Source organism: Emydura macquarii, unplaced genomic scaffold, assembly GCF_026122565.2.
Source record: "Emydura macquarii macquarii isolate MOO-44397 ecotype Brisbane River unplaced genomic scaffold, CSIRO-AGI_Emac_v2 contig_1345, whole genome shotgun sequence".
In the NCBI taxonomy this organism is placed as follows: domain Eukaryota; kingdom Metazoa; phylum Chordata; order Testudines; family Chelidae; genus Emydura; species Emydura macquarii.
This window is the reverse complement of record NW_027131482.1, coordinates 131,650-151,381: the sequence shown is the minus strand read 5'-3', so window position 1 is coordinate 151,381 and position 19,732 is coordinate 131,650. Positions and strand designations below refer to the sequence as shown.

The 19,732-nt window shown below is 64.6% G+C and overlaps 2 protein-coding genes and 1 long non-coding RNA gene across 5 annotated transcripts; 2 read left to right on the top strand and 1 right to left on the bottom strand.

The window, feature by feature from the left end:
* Nucleotides 1-2,346: 2,346 nt before the first annotated feature.
* Nucleotides 2,347-9,882, top strand: DDAH2 (DDAH family member 2, ADMA-independent). 2 transcript variants are annotated; one of them, XM_067550804.1, is made up of 7 exons: nt 2,347-2,593; nt 5,295-6,474; nt 7,135-7,234; nt 7,565-7,638; nt 7,805-7,924; nt 8,238-8,381; nt 8,981-9,882. In XM_067550804.1, exons 2-7 carry the CDS (start codon nt 6,175-6,177, stop codon nt 9,095-9,097), a joined length of 855 nt encoding a protein of 284 aa, XP_067406905.1. In that variant the 5' UTR covers nt 2,347-2,593; nt 5,295-6,174; the 3' UTR covers nt 9,098-9,882. The 2 variants fall into 2 exon arrangements, with proteins under 2 accessions (XP_067406905.1, XP_067406907.1); XM_067550806.1 differs by lacking the exon at nt 2,347-2,593 and adding an exon at nt 2,636-2,726.
* A 179-nt stretch (nt 9,883-10,061) lies between these two features.
* Nucleotides 10,062-15,040, bottom strand: LOC137154955 (TNF receptor-associated factor 1-like). Of its 2 annotated transcripts, none has more exons than XM_067550802.1 (7): nt 14,968-15,040; nt 13,721-13,965; nt 13,534-13,627; nt 12,872-13,117; nt 12,449-12,626; nt 11,660-11,808; nt 10,062-11,563 (listed from the first exon to the last, which is right to left on the bottom strand). In XM_067550802.1, exons 2-7 carry the CDS (start codon nt 13,948-13,950, stop codon nt 11,345-11,347), a joined length of 1,116 nt encoding a protein of 371 aa, XP_067406903.1. In that variant the 5' UTR covers nt 13,951-13,965; nt 14,968-15,040; the 3' UTR covers nt 10,062-11,344. The 2 variants fall into 2 exon arrangements, with proteins under 2 accessions (XP_067406903.1, XP_067406904.1); XM_067550803.1 differs by having other exon boundaries at nt 13,558-13,627.
* Nucleotides 15,041-18,030: 2,990 nt separating this feature from the next.
* Nucleotides 18,031-18,996, top strand: LOC137154967 (uncharacterized). The gene is made up of 3 exons (XR_010920307.1): nt 18,031-18,153; nt 18,753-18,799; nt 18,919-18,996. It is a non-coding gene; the product is annotated as an uncharacterized lncRNA (long non-coding RNA).
* The last annotated feature ends 736 nt before the right edge of the window (nt 18,997-19,732 follow it).

The window sequence follows — 19,732 nt, the reverse complement described above, 5'->3', positions numbered from 1 at the left end:
TGGCTGGGGGGTCGGGTCGGGCGTTTCCCTGCCAGCCCCGCAGCCGTTCGGTCAGTTTGTTCCCCGGGGCCCTGCCGCCAGCCTGGGCTCAGCCCCAGGCTGCATTTTCCCATGGGGCCGGGTTTGCTCCTGAGGCAGGTCGTTCCGCTAGTTAACCCCCCGTGGAAAGCGTGCGCTACGGGGGACATGACACGTGCTCGTCAAGCGGGCAGGGAGAGGTTCGCCCTGGCCCTGGCCCGCTTGATTATGCTGTAATTGGGGGGGGGGCCTGCGGGTCGGGAGTGAGGAGCAGCGGTGGAGCTGGGGGGGGGAGCCTGGAGCTGGGGGGAGCCTGGGGCTGCGGGTCAGCAGTGAGGGGCGGCCGCGGAGCTGTGTCTGGCTAATTATTTTTCCTTCTCCCTCCTGCTGGTCACGGGATCCCTGGGCAATTAGCCGAGGAAGCTGAGTCAGAGCTGAGCTATTTCCATGGGGGGGGGCCGGAAGGAAGCCGGGGGGGGGGGCAGGGGCTGCTCATCTACTTATCACTCTATGGGACAGCGGGGGCCGTGGGGATTCCCTCCCAGGGGAACCCCCGGCCCCAAAGAGGAACGACCCCCCCCCCCAAACATCCTGCCCCGCCCCCAGCTCTGCCTGGGCCCCTCACTTCCAACCCACAGCCCCCAGCTGGCCCAGGCAAGCCCGCCACGCTGTGCATGGGACGGCGCTATGGGGCGCTGTGTTCAGGAAGCCCCTCCACCCCCCCCCCCCCCGCAACGTCCTCCCATGGCCCTGTGCCCATACAGGTGGCAGGGGAGAAAAAAACTGGCTCCCTTATGGGGGGGGGCCCACGGGTGCCAGGGTGTGACACCCACTGAACTAGTGGTGGGGGGCCCAGGGCCGGGCTGCGGGTCGGGAGTGAGGGGCACTGGTGGAGGTGGGGGGGGGCCCAAGGCGGGGCTGGAGAAACCCCCCCAGGAGGGGATTAGACGGGGGTGTGATCCAGCCCCCCCCATGCTGATGTGACGCCCATCTGCCCCCCTAGCCCCGCCCACACACCCTGTGCTGAGGCCTGGTGCTTAGGGGTGTGTTTGTGTGTGTGTGTGTGTGTGTCTGCCCCCTGCCGGTGGGGGGTGGTGACTGGACCCACAACTTGCCTCGCACCAGGGACCCGGGGATCACAGGCTCCGTGTCTCACACTCGCCCCCCCCCCCCCCCGTGCAACACCAGCCCACGTGAGCCGTCTAACCAGGGCCCCGAGGGCCGGGTAATAATCCCTTGCTGGAGTCGCCCCAGCCCCCCAAGGCGGGGGGCACAACCAGCGGATTGTGTGTGTGTGTGTGTGTGGGAGAGAGGGAACACACGGCAACTCCTCCCCACACCCCCTTACACAGGAATCAGGGACACACAAAAACACACAGGCCCTGGGCTGGGAACAGACATTGCCACGTCCCCCCCCTACACACACACACACACACACACACACACACACACACACACTATCACACCGGCAGCCCCAACACAGGTGGCGCCTGCGAGAGGGAGACAAAACAAGCCTCAGACAGACAGATGGACGGATGCACAATCCCAGCCAGCCGGGACACACAGACACACCCCCTCCACATGAGATTCAGACTGCAGGAGAGCCAAATGAGCACAAACACACAACGCAGGCCTTGAGGCAAACAAGCTCAGACACACACACACACACACCCCTTCCCAAGCTTCTCCCACCGCCCCACAGCCCCCGCCAACTGCGCTGACCCCTTCATTAAAAGCCCCGCCCTCTTCAGTCGCCATCAGTAGGTTCAAGTGTTAATGCCCCAGTCTCGTGTCCCGACGAGCTCCCACCTGCCCTGGGCGCTGGGCTCTGGCCCCGAGGGGCCCGTGGGAGGGACACAAGATTTTGGCTAGGGGAAACCTTCAGTTTGTTGCCGGGGGGCCAGGGACAGGCCCCCCCGATCAGATTTCCAGCTAGATGAGACAAGGGCGGAGACCCAGGACTGGGAGAGCCGGAGCCAGGATTTGGGTTGTACTGGGAACGCTGGAGCCGGGCCAGCTGTACCCACCTGGGAATAACTAATTCCTGAGTGGACCAATTGCTGCCCAGCTGGGCGGGGGACTGGGCCGTACTGGGAAGGGCGGCCCCCTACCACCCCTGCCTGTGGGCGGCAGCCGGCCAGGGGAAGCCCTGGGGCAGGGACCCCCAGCTCCTAGGCAGTTGTCCAGATCCTGACCCAGCGGGGCCCGATCCTGCCTCCCAGCTGGGCACCAGTCACACGCACCCCCGGCTCTAGAGAGGCCCCGCCCCCGGGCGCCCCTTTTCAGGCCCTGGGGGCGGGGCCTGTCTAGCCCCCGCCCCCCGGGCCAGACAATGCGCCTGGGCTGCGCTGGGACCGAGCTGGGCGAGGCTGACGCGCCCCGGGCCCCCCCCGCTTTGCGCAGCCGTGATCCGGGGGGGTCGCTGGGAGGAAACCGCCCCCCTGCCTTGGCACTACAGCTGCGGGGGATTGTGGGCCGGGGGCGGTGCCCCCCGGTGGGAGAGCCCCCCGCAGAGGAGTGAGGGGCCCCCAAACCCAGCCCCCCCCCCCACTGCGCCCGGCCACTGGGCAGGGAGGTAAGAGCGAGCGGGGGGGCGGAGTGATGGGGGATGGGATGAGCTATAGGGAGGATGTGGCCGGGGGGGGAGTAGGGTGTGGTGCGGGCCCCGGACTCCTGGGTTCTCTCCTCGGCTCTCGGAGGAGGATGGGGTGAGTAGGAGCTGGGAGCCCGGAGTCCTGGGTCGGGTCGGAGCGGGTGAGGGGCTGAGCCCGGACTCCTGGGTCCTGGGTGGGTCGGAGCGGGGGAGGGGCTGAGCCCGGACTCCTGGGTCCTGGGTGGGTCGGAGCGGGGAGGGGCTGAGCCCGGACTCCTGGGTCCTGGGTGGGTCGGAGCGGGGAGGGGCTGAGCCCGGACTCCTGGGTCCTGGGTGGGTCGGAGCGGGGGAGGGGCTGAGCCCGGACTCCTGGGTCCTTGGGTAGGTCGGAGCAAGGGAGGGGCTGAGCCCGGACTCCTGGGTCGGGTCGGAGCGGGGGAGGGGCTGAGCCCGGACTCCTGGGTCCCGGAGTGGGTCGGAGCCCGAGGAGCGGAGAAGCCCCGGTTGCTGGTGTCTGGTCCTGTGGGACCGTCCCGGTTGCTTTGGCCTCTCCTCCCTGGGGGGGTCCCTGCGGGGGGGGGCGCGGCCAGGCGGAGGAATAACAAGGCTTGAGCTCGGCTCGGACAATCTGGGGGGGGGAGTCCCCTCCCCGGAGCTCCCCCCTTCCCCCCACAAGGCCCCTTGGTTCCCCAGCTGCAAAAATGTGGGAGCGGGTCGGTGTCTCGGGCTTTATCCCCCCCCCCTTCCTCTGCCGGGGGGGTCCTGGGTCAGGAGCGTCTGTCCGTGTCCGTCTGTCTTTCCGGGCCGCGCCCTGGAAGTTTAGGGGGTTTCAGGTTCCAGCTGGGTGGAAACAGATTGTGTGTGTGTGTCCCCGGTGGAGGGGACAGGTCCTGCTGTGTGTGTGGGTGAGGGCTGGGGGGCAGTGATTGTGATGGGGTGTGTTCCTTGGGCGTGTGTGGGGTTCTGTGTGAATCTCCTGGGGCGAGCGGAGTTGTGTGTGTGTGTGTCTCTCTCTTCTGGGTTCTGTTTGTGGGTGTCTTCTGAGTGGTAGGGTTGTGTGCGGCTCGCTGGGGTGTGTCTGTATGGCTGTCTCAACTTGCAGGTCTCTCGCCGGGGTTGTGGAGCTGTGCAGTGTGTGTGTGGGGTGTGTCTGTCTAAGATTGTCTCAGGTTGTGTATGTGTCTCGGGTGTGCGTTTGTGTGTATCTTTCAGGTTGTGTGTCTCTCGGGGTGTGTGTTGGTTTCTGTGTCTCTCTCTCTCTCTCAGGGGTGTGTCTGTGTGCATGTGTGTGTCTCTTACAATTGTGTGTGTTTGTGTGTGTCTGTCTCGGGGGGCGGTGTCTCTCGGGTGTGTGCTCTTCTGTCTCTCTCTCTCAGGGGGTGTGTGTTTGTTTGTGTGTGTGTATCTCTCAGGTTGTGTGTGTGTCTCTCTCAGGGTGTGTCTGTGTGTCCCCCGCCCACCCCCTCACACACAGTTAAAAGGAAGCAGCTGTTGCATTTTTTCGCACTTAGCGAATCCTGGCCCCGGCTCCGTCCTCCGCCCAGCCCCCCCCAACTCCCCCAGCTGCGGGTCCCGGGGGGCTCCTTGGGGTGCACCCTGAAAGCTGGGGAGATGGTGGGCGACAGGTCCCCCCCTCCGATTTCCCAGGCTGTAAGTGAGGGTGAATTAGTGGCCTGGGTAATGATGATTGAGTGATGCCGGTATCACAGTAGCATCTAAGAGCCCCGACCGAGACTGGGGGGGGCTTCCATCACTTCTCAGACCCCCCAGATATTGGGGGGGCCCCTGCCTTGCCAGGTGCCCCCCAGGCCCTCTCGCAAGATCGGTCCCACTGGCCCCCCTTCACCTGAGAGCAGGGCCCCCTCCCCGTCACTCTGGGCGCTGCACAGATATGCCCCAAAAGACAGTCCCTGCCCCCCCCCACCCCCAGATTGCAATCCACATTAGAACCCAGGCGTCCTGGCTCCCAGCACCCCCTGCTCTAACCACTAGCCCCCACTCCCTGCCCAGAGCCGGGGAAAGGACCCAGGATTTACTGAGATCTCGGAGCTGGGCTCAAAGCTCTCCAGCGAATGGTGTTGGGGGCAAGGGTTGCGCAGGGCGGGGGATAGAATTCGGGGGGCACTGGTGGAAGATAAGGATTTGAGGCACAGGGCCGAGTTTGGGGGGGCTCCTGTTAGTATGGGCCTGAATTTGGGGTGAGCTCGGGGGCAGATGGCTGTGGTGCACCGAATGCAGGCGGATTGGTTTGTAGGTTTGGGTTTTTATCATGGACATTTGTGGGGGGATGTATTTTGGGGGGTCCCATTAATGAGGGCCCGAACTCCGAGCCCCTGAGAGCAGATGTTTGGGGCACGGCTGGCTGTATTTCTGAATCTAAGGGGGACTGATTTGGGGGTGCCAGCTGAGGGATAGAATTTGGAGTGAACATTAAGGCAGCAGATTTGGGGGGTTTTTTTGTGGGGGACAGACCTCAGGCTGACTTTCGCAGGGGTGGATCTTTGGGGTGACATTCACTGGGGCAGGTATCGAGTTCAAGAAACAGATGCGTGGGACTCCTGGTCGAATTCAGGCTGACGTTTGAGTGGTCAGGTTCTGGGGGGCCCCCGGTGTTTTTGAGGGGACGGATGGAGCCTGTAAAACAGAGCCTCACCCCACATCTGTCTCTCTCTTTCTCTTCAAGGGTCCTGGCCGCTTTGAAATCCAAATCAGATCAGCCGGCGGACTTACTGTCTCTCTGCATGTGGACGCAATAAATATTTGGGACGTACTGGGATTTTTTACACCTTCTGGAGCGAGCGAGGAGGAAGAGTGTCCCCGCGGGGTCAGGGATCTGGGATGAAGGTTGCCTGAGCAGAGAACTTGTGACCGAACCCAGGACTCCTGGCTCCCCGCCACCAGAGCTCAAAGCTGGGGATTTGAGCAGAGGATTTGCAGTAGGGGAGGCAGAATTTACCTTGGGGGGAAACGTCGAATCAGTGCTGAACGGGAGTTGATAGGCCGGCGTGGCACCAGGGCCCCGGCAGAAATTCACGGGGTTTAGGAAGAAATGGTTCAACTTGCTGCCGTTTCTCGTTGATCTGAGACGTGGGAGCCGGGGAGAAATCGGCCGGTCGAGCGGCGCAGCCCGGGATTGGAGGGGCGATCGGGTCGTTGATGCTCCCGACAGATCGATCGGCTGCCGGCCGCGTGGAAATGGATGGGCGGTTGGGAGGAGACGCGCCAAGGGGAAATTGATCGGCGAGCGGGCGCCGGGGGGGAGAATCGGCTGATCTGCTCCTGGGGGGCCTGGTGATCCGGTGACTGGGTCGAAGGAAGACTGGATTGATCGGTTCGACGGAGCCGCTGCCAGGCCGGCCGTGGGGTGAAGGAGGAACTGGCCCCGGACTTGGCAGCGGGAAGAAATCCGTCTCCGTGCCAAGGAAGAGGGGGAAGCGACTGACCCCGGATCTGGGGCCGGCGGTGATCTCAGTCGGCTCATTGGTGCTTGTGGGGCACGGAAGCGATCTGGAAATTGGCCTGAGTGGGGTAGCGCCTAGGCTAGTGATTGCCAGCCCTCCACCATGGCCGGCCACTCCTCCTTTGGGAAATACACCCATGCCATCGTGCGCTGCGTCCCTGACTCGCTGGGTGCCCGCCCGGCTGGGGACGGGGAGGGCCAGCCGGAGCCGGTCGACCTGGCCAAGGCGCACCGGCAGTACGGGGTCTACACCGGGATCCTGCGGCAGAAGCTGGGCCTGCAGGTGATCGAGTTGCCGGCCGACGAGGCGCTGCCACGCTCGGTGCTGGTGGAGGACGTCGCTGTGATCCAGGGTGACACGGCGCTGATCGCCCGGCCCTGGGAGCAGGCGCGGCGGGGAGAGGTGACCAGGATGCCTGGGTTCTGCCCTTGGGTCTGGGAGGGGAGTGGGCTATTGTGGGCTAGGGTAGGGGGTCTAGGAGCCAGGACACCTGGGTTCTATCCTGGCTGTGGGGGGAGCTCCCGGCTAATCCAACCCTGGCCTCTCCCAGCAGGAATCGGTCGAGCGAGGCAATCTCCACTAACCCAGCTGCCCCGAATTTGAGGGCTGCTCCTAAAACATAGCGTGATTGGGCCCCCTGGGGGCAATAAAGGACATGCGTCATTGGGTCTGGCGAGGGTGTCAACTGGGGGGTCACCGGAGAGGAGCCATTTCCGGACTCCCCACAATCTCTTCTGGAGGTTGGGTGTAGGCCGCTGAAGCCTGCCTCGTAGTAGCAGTGCCAGGAGCCAAGGCTGGGGGCCGTTGGATGGGGTCAGAGAAGCCGGGTTGGCTGGGGAGGGCAAGGATGTGAACTGGGGGGCGCTGGCGAGGGGGTGCTGGCAGCCATTTCCAGACCCCCCACAATCTCTTCTGTAGGTTGGGTGTAGGCCGCTGAAGCCTGCCTGGTAGTTAGCCTCCTGGGGTTGCTAAGAGACAGGCCAGTGGGACGGGGAATCGGGGGCTCCCCTGAAATGAGGTAATCACTGTTGTTGGGCTGGGGGGGCCCCCTCCCTGATCCAGATCAGCAGCATCAAGAAGGTCCTGGAGGAGCTGAAGATTCGGGTGGTGGAGGCGACGGATGACGGGGCCACCTTGGACGGCAGCGATGTGCTCTTCACGGGTGAGTCCCCCCAGCCACCCCGGAGCCAGCAAGGGTCCCATAACCCCCTAGTCCTCTCTCCTTTCCCAGGGCAGGACCCCTGACCCCCATCCCCCATGGCCCCCAGCCCCTCCCGCCTTCACTCTAAGGGCATTGATCAGTTCCCAGCTGGACCCGGAGGCTGGGTTTTGGGCCGAGGGGTGCTGGTGGTGTTGGGGGAGTGAATGGGGCATCAGAGGGGTCAGCCCCAGCTGGGGTGCAGCTGAGCGAGGCGGAGCAGCGGGCACTAAGTGGGCCGTGGCGTGTGAAGGGTTAACCGGTCTTGTCCCGCCCTTTCCCGGTTCCTTGCAGGCCGAGAGTTCTTCGTGGGCCTCTCCAAATGGACCAATCACAGAGGGGCGGAGATGGTGGCGGACGCTTTTAGGGTGAGCTGGAAGTTTGGCAGGAGCCGGGAGGGGAACCCAGGAGTCCGGGCTCCCAGCCCCCGACCCTCCCTTTTCCCAGGGCGGGGCGGTGGGTCTGGATGGAGGGGCCCTGGCGGAGCTGGCATCCGAGCCTGTTTCTTTTCTCTCACCCTTCCCCGGGGATCAGGATTTCTCCGTGTCCACCATCCCTGTGTCGGGCGCCTCCCACCTGAAGAGTTTCTGTAGCATGGCCGGGCCGGACACAGTCGCCATCGGGAGCAGCGAGGCTGCCAAGAAAGCCATGAGGGTAACGGGGCCTGACGCCGGGCTGGGTGGACCCAGGGGGGCTGAGGTGTGGTGGCAGCGGTGTGATACTGGGCTGGGTGGGCCCAAGGAGGCTGAGCTGTGGTGGGAGCGGTGGGATACTGGGTTGGGTGGGCCCAAGGGGGCTGAGCTGTGGTGGGAGCGGTGGGATACCAGGCTGGGTGGGCGCAGGGGGGCTGAGCAGTGGTGGCAGCGGTGGGATACCAGGCTGGGTGGGCCCGGGCTTTGATCCAAGGACTGCGTGGAGGAGGGGTGCCACCAGGCCCTGCTCTTACCCCCTCTACCCCCCCCGGCAGACCATGGAGCAGCTGACCGATCACCACTACGACACGCTGACGGTGCCGGATGACCCCGCCGGGAACTGCGTCTACGTGCGGCTGGGGCCCAAGGGCAGCGCCCTGCTGCACCGCAGCCCGGAGGAGTTCCCCAACAGCCAGCAGGTGAGGGGGTGGGGTAGGGGCGGATCTATCGGGCCTCTGGGGGCAGGGTTAAAGGCGTGGTTGCATAGAAGGTCCCGGGGCAGGGCTTAAGGCTCAGAGGGGCTTGGAAGGGGCGGGGTTTGGGGTCCCTAGGCGGGGCTTATGACTGTGGGTCAGATGGGGACAGGGCTTAGGCCTTTAGCGAGAGCCGGGACAGGGTTTTGGGTGGGGTTGGGGGGTGCAGTTTGCAGCTGTGGGCTGGGAGGGGGGTGGAGCTTTGAGAGAGATTTTATTGGGTGGGGCCTGGCACCAGTGGGGCAGGGCTGTGGGTTCAAAACTTGAGGTGACTGGGGGCAGGGACAGGGCATGGTGATTTGGGGGCGGAGCTTGGGGCAGGTCATGGAATCGGGGTGGAGCTTGGAGTAGGGGGGCGGGGCATAGGGGCGGGGCTAGGAGCAGGGAGGGTGATGTGGCTTTTTGGGGGCACCGCTGTCGATGCAAAACAGAGTGGCGGGGGGGGGAGGGATAGAAATGGCTCCTCCTTACCCACAATGCCTTGCGCCCTCCCCCTCCCGCGCTGACCCGTCTGTCTGTCCCTGCGTCCATCTGTCTCCCCGCAGCCTTTCCAGAAGCTGCCCGACCTCGCCCTGATCCCGGCGGCCTGCAGCGAGGTGGCCAAGCTGGGGGGTGGCCTCAGCTCCTGCTCCCTCCTCATCAACAAGAAACTCGACCGCTAGTGCCTCCAGCCCCCCGGCGCCGTGGGGCAGCCCCCCCTCCGCCCTGCGTGCCCCACGGCTTCCCCGCCCTGCACCCCCAAACCTCAAGGGGCCCCATCAACTCACTGCCCCTGACAATCGCCCTTTCCCTCCATCTCACCTATCCCGTTGCCCCCCGCTGGAAAGGGGTCCCCCGACTGCCCCCCATCTCAACCCAGCTGAGGGGCAGGGGAGATATTTGGACTGTCCCACGTCGGCTGTCGCATCCCCTGAGAATAAGGGGGTCCTGCCTTCGTGGGAGCAGGAGAGAGTGGGGGCTGGGTGTCCCCTTAGCGGGAGGGCATGCAAGTCCCATTGGATGGGGCCCCCCAAATTGTTGGGGCACTCTGGTCCTTTTCAGGGAGGAGCCCAGCTATGTCCTGCTAGGAGAGGGGGCGGGGACCCTGATTTATCAGGCCATGCTGGTGGGGTCCGGGGGACCCTAGTCTCCTATGCTATGGGGGACCCCAAAATTAACACCACTGCACCAGGGACCCCTGAGGTTCCTGAATTAGGGGGGACCTTTCACTGTGGTTAGGCCTCCAGCCCTACTGCTGCCCCCATGTCACTCATCCACTAATCTATGGTGCTGGTGTTTTGGGGGTAACCCTGTCCTCCCCCCCAAACACAATCCGCTCCCCATTGCCACACCCTGATAGCACGACCCCCTCCTCCTGTTAAGCTGTAGCCATTTCGGGCCCGTTGAGCTGGTGCATGGTGGGAGCGGTGGGATAGATGGGCCCATGGGGATCCCAGGCCTTTAGCTACATGAGGGTGATGCCCCCCCACGTTGGGGGTGCTGTGTGTGTGTGTGTGTGTTAGAGTAGTTGTGGGGGGCTCCTAGAAGCCCCCTGTGATGTGGGGCAGGAGCCCCCCCTCTCCCCCAGGCTGGAGCCCGGGTCTTGACCCAGGGAGGGGATGTTTCTTTAGCTTCTCACTGCCTCTCAGAGCCTTGTTGACACAATAAAGAACTGAACCAATATGGCCCCTTCTGAGTCATTTCTCAATTGGGGGGGGCCCCCCCGAGCCAGCCAGTCCCTCCGCCCTGCGGTCAGCACCCCCTAGAGGGAAAACTTCAGACTGCCCTTTAAATTCTCTGTGCCCCCGCCCCCGCAATGGCAGCCGCGGCGAGTGATAAATCGGTTCCACGGCACCCAATAAATAGATTTTAATGGCGTTAAAAAAATGTTCCTGTTCTTAAATATTCCAGTCATGTGTGGCCGATTTCGGCCCAAACTCCCCTTCTCTGGCCCTTTCATGCCCTGTCCCCACAGGATAACGGGCCTCCCACCAAGCCCCAAGCTGCTGGGCGTGTCAGGGTCATTGGGACTTTTTGTAGGCCCTACAAAAATAAGAGCCGGTCAACAAACGACCCCCGGCTGGGGCTTTGTGGTAGGGTCTCCCCCTCCCTCTCCCCGTTGACCCTCTGTGGGTCAGGGGGACTGCCAGATGGTGGCCATGGGACAGAGAGTCTCCAGCAGCGGTGTCAAAATGGCTTCCAAGATGGCTACCACCACAATCCCCCTCTGGCCTTTGTGGTCGGCCATCTTGGAAGAGGCCGTGGCGTGAGGGGGAGACCCCCGATGGTGGCCATCTTTGAGTCGGGGGTGGGAGGAGTCACTTTGTGGAAGCCATCTTGGAAGAGACTGAAGGGTCTCCCTCTGCCTTGGTCTCTCCAAGATGGCTGCCAGGCAGGCTCCCACCCCGTTGTCCAGGGCTGCCCTTGTGGACTCAGCCTGAGACAGTGGCCATCTTGGGAGAGGCGTCCAGGTCGTCTTCCTCTCTTGAAAACCTCCTCCCCGCCGGTGAGCGGGAAGGTGCCATTTTTCATGGCCAACATCTTGGGGGAAGCAGGGTGGGGGCGGCCATCTTGAGTGAAGGCTTGGCAGGCAGCCATCTTGGATGAAAGCTTGCCGGGGGGAGAGATAGTGTGGGCAGCCATCTTGGGTGAAGGAGGAAGGGTGTGGGTGGCCATCTTGAGTGAAGGCTTGCCAGGGTAAAGGTGGGGTGGGCAGCCATCTTGGGCAAAGGAGAGGTGGGGTGGGTGGCCATCTTGGGCAAAGGCTTGGAAGGTGGCCATCTTAGGTGAAGGCTTGCCAGGAGAGAGGCAGTTGGGCGGCCATCTTGAGCGAAGGAGGGGCGGTGTGGGCGGCCATCTTGAAAGACGCCAACACTGGCGCCCAAGATGCTGGCTATGTCTCTAGGCCGGAGTGAGGCCCCAGCCCTGGCCTAGGCGCCCATGTCTATCAGGGCCTGGAGGGCTAAGGTGTCCTCGTGGATGTAGGTGGCTTCTGGGGCCTGCAGCTGGCGCAGGGGGAAGAATTCGGGGAGGCCGCTGGCCACGTTGGTCTCGCTCACGGGCCGCTGGAAGGACGAGGAGGAATCGGGCGGGCGGAACGAGGCCGAGACGTGACGCTCACCGATCTGATCGAGGAGCGTGAAGGTGACCTGGGGGGCAGAGCGCAAGGATTAAACGGGTTGAGCCGGTCCCCGGCCTGGGGACAACTGGGCGCCGGCGGCCCCCGAGTCCCGTCCCCTTCTCACCTTGTGCCGGAATGGCCACTTGAGTTGGAAATCGTATTCCCCCCTCATCACCACCAGGAAGAGGGAGATGTGGGTCCCGGCCCCGGTGCCGTCCCCGTTGAAGTAAAGCTTGAGGCAGAGTCTGTAGCCGTAGCGGCTGGTGTAAAAGGCTGATGGAGAGAGAGAGAGAGAGAAATGGCTGCTACCTGCCTCTCCCACCTACAAACGTGTGCCTTGGGAACTCCCCGCCCCATGATATTACCACGCCAAAGTACTGAACTGGGGATGACAGCCTGGTGAGGTGCGTTGTGCGGGAATTTCTCCTTCCCTCCCCCACGCTCCACTACGTGCGTTGAGCTGGGAATGCTGTTAACCTGCAGGACTCCAGGCCCCAGGATGATGGTGTGCCTAGAGCTATTCCAGGCAGACTGGTGCATCATGGGTGATTTATTACTTCCCACCACTGGTGCCTGGTTCCCTGCTGCAGAGCTAATGACTTGGAACAGTCTTAACCTGAAGGACTACCTGCCACTAGACTTCACCAGGCCCAAAGTGTTCTGGGGGGTGTGTGGTAATGCCCAGTGAGGTGCATTATGGGGGATTTATGCTCTATTCTGCCCTCTGTTAACCTCTGGAACTCCCCACTGCAAGCAATCATGCTGAGGATATTCCAGGGATGGGGGTTGGCTGTCTGGTGAGGTGCATTGCGAGGGATTTGCTGCCTGGCCCAGACCCCCACGGGGTGTTAGGCTGCGGAACTCTCTGCCATGGGCATGTGGTGGTAGTGGGGGGATTTCGCACGGCACTCACAGGGGGAGTGGATGGCAGGCGTCTGTCCGCTCAGGGCTTGCTGCATTCTGCGCCCCACGTCCGGGACCCGCCAGAGGAAGCGGCCGTCGTACGAGGTCTGCTCCAGGGCCTGGATCCGGGCCCCCAGGCTACTGATCATCACGTCCTTGAGGGCCAGGAGTGAGTCCTGCTGGGCCACCTGGTGCGGAGCAGAGGGAGAATGGGCCGGGTGCTGAGGTCTGGGGTGAGGGCAGGGGGGCCGTGCCCCTCGCCGGCCCGGTGCCACAGATCAGAAGGGAAGTGACAGGACAAGGGGGCTACGGTCATGGGGCAAAGGGGGCACGAGTCAATGGTGGGTCAAGGTTTAGGGGGTCTTGGGTCAACCAGGATCGGGGGGGGCCGGAGGGGAGAGGTCAACAGTGAGCTGGGGGGGCAGGCACTGACCTTCTCCTCCAGGTACAGGATGCGGGCCATGGCTTCCCCCAGCACGTCGGCCGAGCCCACGCCCAGCTCGCGCCGGCCCAGCTCCCGGCTCAGCACGGCCACGATGTTCTGCAGGGTCTGCTGCTGGGCCTCCACCTGGTCCAGCCGGCCCCGGGCCTCCCGCGCCCCCCGCGCCGCCTCCAGCAGGAGGCGCTGCTGGGAGGGGGGCCCCAGGGCCTCGGGGTCCTCCGCCTTCCCACGCTGCACCTGTGGGGAGCCAGGCACCGGAGCTGAGCAAGGCGGGCCCCCGCAGGGGGTTCGGGGCCCGAGTGCCAGGTGAGAGCGCCCCCTGCTGGGATCCCCCCCGCCCTGCAGCGCCGCACCCCCCCAGAATACTAGTCCCCACGTCTCCCTCCACCTCCCGTGAGGATGGGGCTTTGATGTCAAGGGGGGAGCTACCTTTTTGCCCTACTGCTAGCCCCCCCCCCATGTCCTTCTGCCCACCCCTGGACTTGCCGGCGCGGGAAAGCCCCACAGCGGGGAAAGGGCGCCCCCTAAAGGGGAAAGGCCCCATGCCCTCTCCCTTACCCCCCGGACCCAGCCGGTCCCCCGCCCTGGGGCCAGATGGGAGGCCCCGTGCCCCCCACCTCTGAGCCCGGCTGGGGGGATGACTTTGGACTCACCCCGTCCCCCCCAAATCCACGTACCCCATCCAGGTCGTTGAGGCGCCGCTTGCCCTGGTCTCCGAAGCACTGAGGACAGCCCGGCCCCCCGGCCCTGCGAAGCCCAGGAGAGAGAAGGTGAGCGGGGGGGTGTCAGCTGTGGCCCCTCCACTGCCCCCCATCAGCCCGGCTCCCCGGCGCCCCCTACCTGCCAGTGCCGGGCTCGCACTCCGTGCAGCGGTGGTACCCACAGTCCGGTCCGTGCCCATCCTCCGCGGGCTGCAACGGGTCCCAGTCGCACAGGGCTGCCCCCTCGTGGGGGCTGGGCCCCCCCAAGGGGTGACCCCCTGGGTACCCCTCCCCCTCCCCCTGCGGGGGGGGGCTGGGGGCCAGGATGGGCTTGGTGCTGCCCCAGGGGCTGACGATTATTAAACTCATCTCACCGGGGGATGCCTGCGGGGGACAAAGGGGGAGGGGTTATATGTGGCTGATTGGCTGGGAGCTGGGTCTCCTGCCCGCCCCTGTTCAGAGCTGATTGGCTGGGAGGCAGGGATCTAGCCCACTCCCTGAGTGCTGATTGGCTGAGGGGGGATCACTTTCCCTGATTGGCTGAGAGGCAGGATGGGAGGGGTCTATGCCATTCCCTCAGCCCCCACTGGCTAGAAGCAGTAGGTTTTTCCGTTCCCCAGGCTCTGATTGGCTCAGATGCAAGGGCCTCGTACACGTCACTTGATTGGCTGAGTGGCGATGGCACAGTCCCGCCTCCGCGCTCTGATTGGCTGGGAGGTGGCTCGGGGCCTGGACGCTTCTAATCCAGCCCATTCATAAATCCCCGCCCGGCTCGGATCGATCACGGGCCGCCCGGGACTTCCCAGGCCCGAGGTTCCCGGACAGCCCCGGGGGATCCCCGGGGAGAGCGGCCCGGACACCCCCCCCGCCCCCCCAAGGGAGGGGCTGGGCCCTTCCCGATCCCCCATAACCCCCCATCCTCCCCCTCCCCAGCCCCACATGACCCCCCCATCTTCCCCCACCCGCCAGCCCCACATAACCCCCCATAACCCCTCATCCTCCTCTCCGCGCCAGCCCCACATAACCCCCCTTCTTCTCCCCTCCCCTCCCCCCGCCAGCCCCACATAACCCCCCATCCTCCCCCTCCCCAGCCCCACATAAACCCTCATGACCCTTCATCCTTCACCCCGCGCCAGCCCCACATAACCCCGCATCCCCCTCCCCTCCCGCCCGCCAGCCCCACATAACCCCCCATATCTCCTCATCCTCCCCCCCGCCAGCCCCACATAACCCCCATCCTCCTCCCCCCCACCAGCCCCCCATGACCCCCCATCCTTCCCACTAACAACCAGCGCTCCAGCCCCACATAACACCCATCCCCCCATACAGCCCCCTCCCTAGCCTCCTGCCCCACATAGCACCCGGCCCGGCCCGGGGGTCGCTCACCGCCCGATCCAGCCCGTCCGTCTGTCTGGTGCCGCTTCCCGGCCGCGTCCGTCTGTCTCCACGCCCCGCGCCGGCCCAGCTGTCACCCTCCCAGCCCCCACACCGGGGCGGGGCCGGAGGAGTCCCGGGGGGGCGGAGCGAGGCTATCGGTAGCCCCGCCCCCCGTGACGTACAGCCCCGCCGCGGAAAGTTCCCCCCGCGGGGAATCTCCAGTGACGTCACGGCAGGAAAAAAAAGCCCCCCCCCAGACACGGGGCCACCCCCCCGGGACACGGGAATCCCCCACCCGCCCCCCCCAGACACGGGGACACCCCCCGGAGCCAGCCGGGAAATGGGGCCGTCCCTGCAGAGCCACCGGTGTGTGTGTGTGTGTATGTGTCCCTGCTGACTGTGTGTGTGTGTGTGTATCCCTGCTGGCTCTGTGTGTGTGTGTGTGTGTGTGTGTGTCCCTGCTGGCTCTGTGTGTGTGTGTCACTGCTGACTGTGTGTGTGTGTGTGTGTGTGTGTCCCTGCTGACTCTGTGTGTGTGTGTCCCTGCTGACTGTGTGTGTGTGTGTGTGTGTCCCTGCTGGCTCTGTGTGTGTGTGTGTGTCTGCTGCCTCTGTGTGTGTGTGTGTCCCAGGTGTGTTGTGTCCGTGGGGGGTTGTGAACAGAGCCCCACCCCTCCAGCACAGACCCCCAGGGCCACCCTGGGGTGAACCCCCCCCCCCGCTGACACACCCCGCGCCGCGGGTTCCCTGATTTCTCGGCAGCCGCCTTCCTCGTCCATTAGCCTCCCGCAGCCGCGCCCCTCCCCAGAGGCAGCTGCACCCAGACGCCCCTCGCCCCATCCCCCCAGCGCCACCATGGCCCCCCAGCTCTGGTCTCTGGCCCTCCTGGCTGCGATGGCCACGGGTGCTCAGGGCGGGACGGTGCAAACCCAGCCGTGGGGCGGGCCTCTCATAGGGGCGGGACTTGGAGGCCGGCAGCAAATGGGGCAGGAGGCTCAGGCCTTGTCCCAGCTCCGGGGGGAAGGGAGAGGGCTGTCCCTCTGTCAACAGCCGCCCCCACCCCAGAGGTGGCTGCATCTCAGCACCAGGCAAGGGATCCCTGTATAAAGAGCCTGTATCCCTCCCCCTCCCCCCCGGGGCCTGTCGGCCTCTACGAAGCCTTTGGTGGACCCCCCGCCCCAACTTCATGAGTCCAGCTGGGCTCCGTCCCCACTGCAAAGACCCAGAGGTGGCCGCATCTCAGCGCTGGGCGAGGGATCCCTGTATAACCAGCCGCCCCACCCCAGAAGTGGCCGCAGAGAGCGGAGGGTGGGGGTGTTTGTGTGTCTGGAAGTCAGGACCCCTTGGGTCTCTCCCCTGTGTGTGGAGGGGGTCAGCGGCTGTTGCCCAATAGCCGTGTCCTGTCACGTTGTTTCCTTCCAGGCTGTAGCTTCCCCTTTTCTGTAGCCTCCAAACAACGCCCTCCCCAGAGGCAGATGCACCCTGAGGCTGGAGGGGCCCCCACCAGCTGCACCATGCGCCCCCCCCTCCTGCCTCTGGCCCTCGCTGTCCTGGCAGCGTCGTCCCTGGGGTCTAAGGAAGGTAAGGAGCAAACCTGGCCATGGGGCCGGGCCTGGGCGGCCTGCAACCAATGGGGCAGCGGGGCAGGGCAGGGATACTCTCCCCAGTGCAGTAACTAAGGATCCCACCTCGTGTCTCCCCCCACCCTGAAACAGGGCGTGACCCCAAGGGTGCCAGCAAATTTGAGGAGCTGGTTCGGATGCCTTCAAAAATCTCCCCCGGTGACTTCAGCTGCATTCGCGCTGCCCCGTCACTTCCTGTCCCAAACATCTGTTCAGCTGGTGACCACCCCCCCGCGCCCCAGAGGTGGCTGCATCTCAGTGCCGGGCGTGGGGGCTCCTCTCCTGGGCAGGCCCCACCAGACTCTGGGATTTGCAGGCTACCTGGTGACAACAGAAGCTGGTTCCCCTGTGAATCTCTCCTGCAACCTGCCGGGGCCGGCGCTGAGCTGGACGTGGCTTCCGCGCTACCCGCGCTGCGCTGGTGTCAGCGGTGGGATAACGACCATCTACACAGCGACGGCCGCCGGGGCCGAACACATCCCGCTGCAGCGATTCCAGACGCGGCTGCGGCTCCGCAAGGATCAAGGAACCTCTGTCCTGGAACTGCGACCCGCCAACGTGAGCGACTCGGGCGTCTTCTCCTGTGCCAGCCCCAGCCAGGCGGGGCCCAACGTCTCGGTGACCATCAAGCCCGGTAACAGCCCGGATGGGGGGACTTCAGGCCAGGATGCCTGGGTTCTCTGGGAGGGGAGTGGGGTCTAATTGTTAGAGCAGGAGAGTGCTGGGGGGTCTGGCAGCCAGGATTTCTGGGTTCTCTGGAAGTGGGGGAGGTCTAGTGGTTAGAGCAGGGGTGGCTGGCAGCCAGGACTCCTGGGTTTGCTAGAAGTGGGTTGGGGTCTAATGGTTAGCGCGGGGGGGCGGGGCTGGATAAACAGATCCAAATCTCTCTCCCTCGGTGTCGTCGCAGGCTGCCAGAGCGGGGTGTCCATCCACGTGACCTCCGACAAGCCACCGCGGGTGGGAGCATCTGTGTCCCTCTCCTGCCTCCCCTGTGGGGCGCAGGGACCCACGGCGTCCCCAGCACGGGGGGCCACCTGGCTGTTCAATGGGGAACCACCCCCGTACACCACAGTCCTTCGGGTCCTGAGGGACAAGGTGACGATCGAGAATTTCTCCAGCCGGTTCGAGGGTTGGTGGAGCTGCCGCCTGCCTGGGGATCTTCCCCGGAACGGGAGCTACTGCCTGGAGCGCCCCTCGCCCAGCCCCACCCAGTCAGGTGTGTCGCTCCCCCCAGCCCAGCCCCCACCCGCCATATTTCCCCCTGACACCAGCACCCCTGGGGTTAAAGGCAATCAGCCAACAGTGGGCTAAACATGGGATTAACGGGCGCTGGCGCAGTGTGAAGGCGTTCCCCACGGCTGTTACCCAGCCGCCCCACCCCAGAGGTGGCCGCATCTCCGTATCCGGTGAGTGATCCCAGCCCCAATTCTGTCGCCTGATTCAGGCACCCCGGACCCCAGGACCGACCCCCTCCTGCCTGTGCTCTGGGGCTGTGTGGGTGTCGCTCTGGTCCTGATCCTGACGGGCACCCTTGCCTTCGTCTGCTGGCGGCGGCGGTGCTCCAGGAACGTCAGGTAGGGGGCGGCAGTGGGGTGGGGGGTGGTTGGGGGAGGGTTTGTACAATCCCAAGGACAGGGGGTGTGGGCAGAGTCAATCTATGGGGGGTGGTGGTAGAAGGGGGGGGGTAGCTATGGGGGAGATTCTCTGACGGGGGTGCGAACAAGATGGGGGGGGTGTAATTCCACAGGGGCTCACGAGGCTATAGGGTGAACTAGTTCTATGGGGCAGGTGTGGAACGGGTGATGTTCTGGAGGGGAAAGGCCCAGAGCAGGGGATGAGCGTCTAGGGGGCAGGGGGATGCTCTGGGGCAGTCGGGCTATAGGGCTCATCTCTAGGGAGGGGCTATAGGCCGGGATGTGCTAGTCTATGGGGGACAGATGCATGGTGGGGGACACAGGAGTTATTCCATAGGGGCAGCTCCCAGAGAGGATACGGGGGAGATGGTCTATAGGGTCGTTGAGGATATAGGGGGGCTAGGCTATAGGATCACTGGGTCTATTCTACAGGGGGTGATACAGGCTGGCCGCCATGGGGGGGTTATTCCCTATGGGGCTGACCCCCCCCCATGTCTCTGCCCTCTGGAAATTCTCTCCTTGTCCCCGTCCCTCCCCAGCGAGACCCACCTGGTGCCAACGGCCAAAGGCGAGCAGGAGCGAGTCGGTGAGTTGTGGGGCTGGGGTGTGGGGCTGGGGGGTCCCCATCCCCTCTGGGGGGTGCTGGCTCCCATCCGGCCCAAACATCGGTGCCTGTAACCCGCCCTCGCCTCTCTCCTCTCCCAGCAGCGCGGCCCGGCCCCCCAGAGCCGGCAGGAGCCGAGCGGAGCCCCCCGGTCCCCGACCCCCAGCCCGCGGGCGAGGTAAGTGCAGAGGTGCTGTGCTGGGGGGGCAGGGGGCGTTGTGCTGGGGGGGCGCTGTGCTGGGGGGCAGTAGGGGGCGTTGTGCTGGGGGGGCACTGTGCTGGAGGGGCAGGAGGGTGCTGTTCTGCAGGGGGCGCTGTGCCCCACATGCTGGCTGGGGGGCTCTGCCTTCGGCTGGCTGGGGGGGTCGCTGGCCCCCAGGCCCTCCAGCGCCACTAACGCCTGCTCTGTCCATAGGGCCCCGACGGGATCCAATACTCCACCCTGCGCTTCCAGGAGCCCGGGGGGGCCGCGGGCAGCGGGGAAACCGAGCCCCCCACTCTCTATGCCCAGCTGGCCCCTGGCCCCGGTAGACCGGGCTAGCGAGTGCCGGCAGGGGGGTGCCATCAGCCCCCCCCAGAGACTTCCAGCCTCAGGCCGTGAGGGATCAGTGAGACCCGTCACTCCCCCACACTTAATACTCCGTTTGTGGCCGTGAGGGAGCAAAGGCATTGACAATAGTGTAGGTCCTACATTATATGTTGTAAACAAGCCTACGTGGGGCTCATCCCTCTATGAATGTTTCCTCTGCTTCCAATGGCAACCGACAGGGAAAGGGGAACCCCCCCCCAATCCTCCCACCCCTCCCTGCCCCTGAGAATCATGGGGTAGGTCCTACATTATGTATCGTAAACAAAGCAAGGTGTAAATAAAGGGGGTGATGGTCAGGAATTAAATCTGTGGCAGTTACTTTAATC

What these genes read in the sequence shown, in the direction of transcription:
- DDAH2 (XM_067550804.1), top strand. Translation starts at nt 6,175, where the DNA reads ATGGCCGGCCACTCCTCCTTTGGGAAATACACCCATGCCATCGTGCGC. An exon ending in CAGCGATGTGCTCTTCACGG is followed by an intron (nt 7,235 to 7,564) that starts GTGAGTCCCCCC and finishes GGTTCCTTGCAG; the next exon opens with GCCGAGAGTTCTTCGTGGGC. An exon ending in TGGTGGCGGACGCTTTTAGG is followed by an intron (nt 7,639 to 7,804) that starts GTGAGCTGGAAG and finishes CCCGGGGATCAG; the next exon opens with GATTTCTCCGTGTCCACCAT.
- LOC137154955 (XM_067550802.1), bottom strand. Translation starts at nt 13,950, where the DNA reads ATGAGTTTAATAATCGTCAGCCCCTGGGGCAGCACCAAGCCCATCCTG. An exon ending in GTGGATTTGGGGGGGACGGG is followed by an intron (nt 13,118 to 13,533) that starts GTGAGTCCAAAG and finishes GGCTCCCCACAG; the next exon opens with GTGCAGCGTGGGAAGGCGGA. An exon ending in AGTGGCCATTCCGGCACAAG is followed by an intron (nt 11,564 to 11,659) that starts GTGAGAAGGGGA and finishes TCTGCCCCCCAG; the next exon opens with GTCACCTTCACGCTCCTCGA.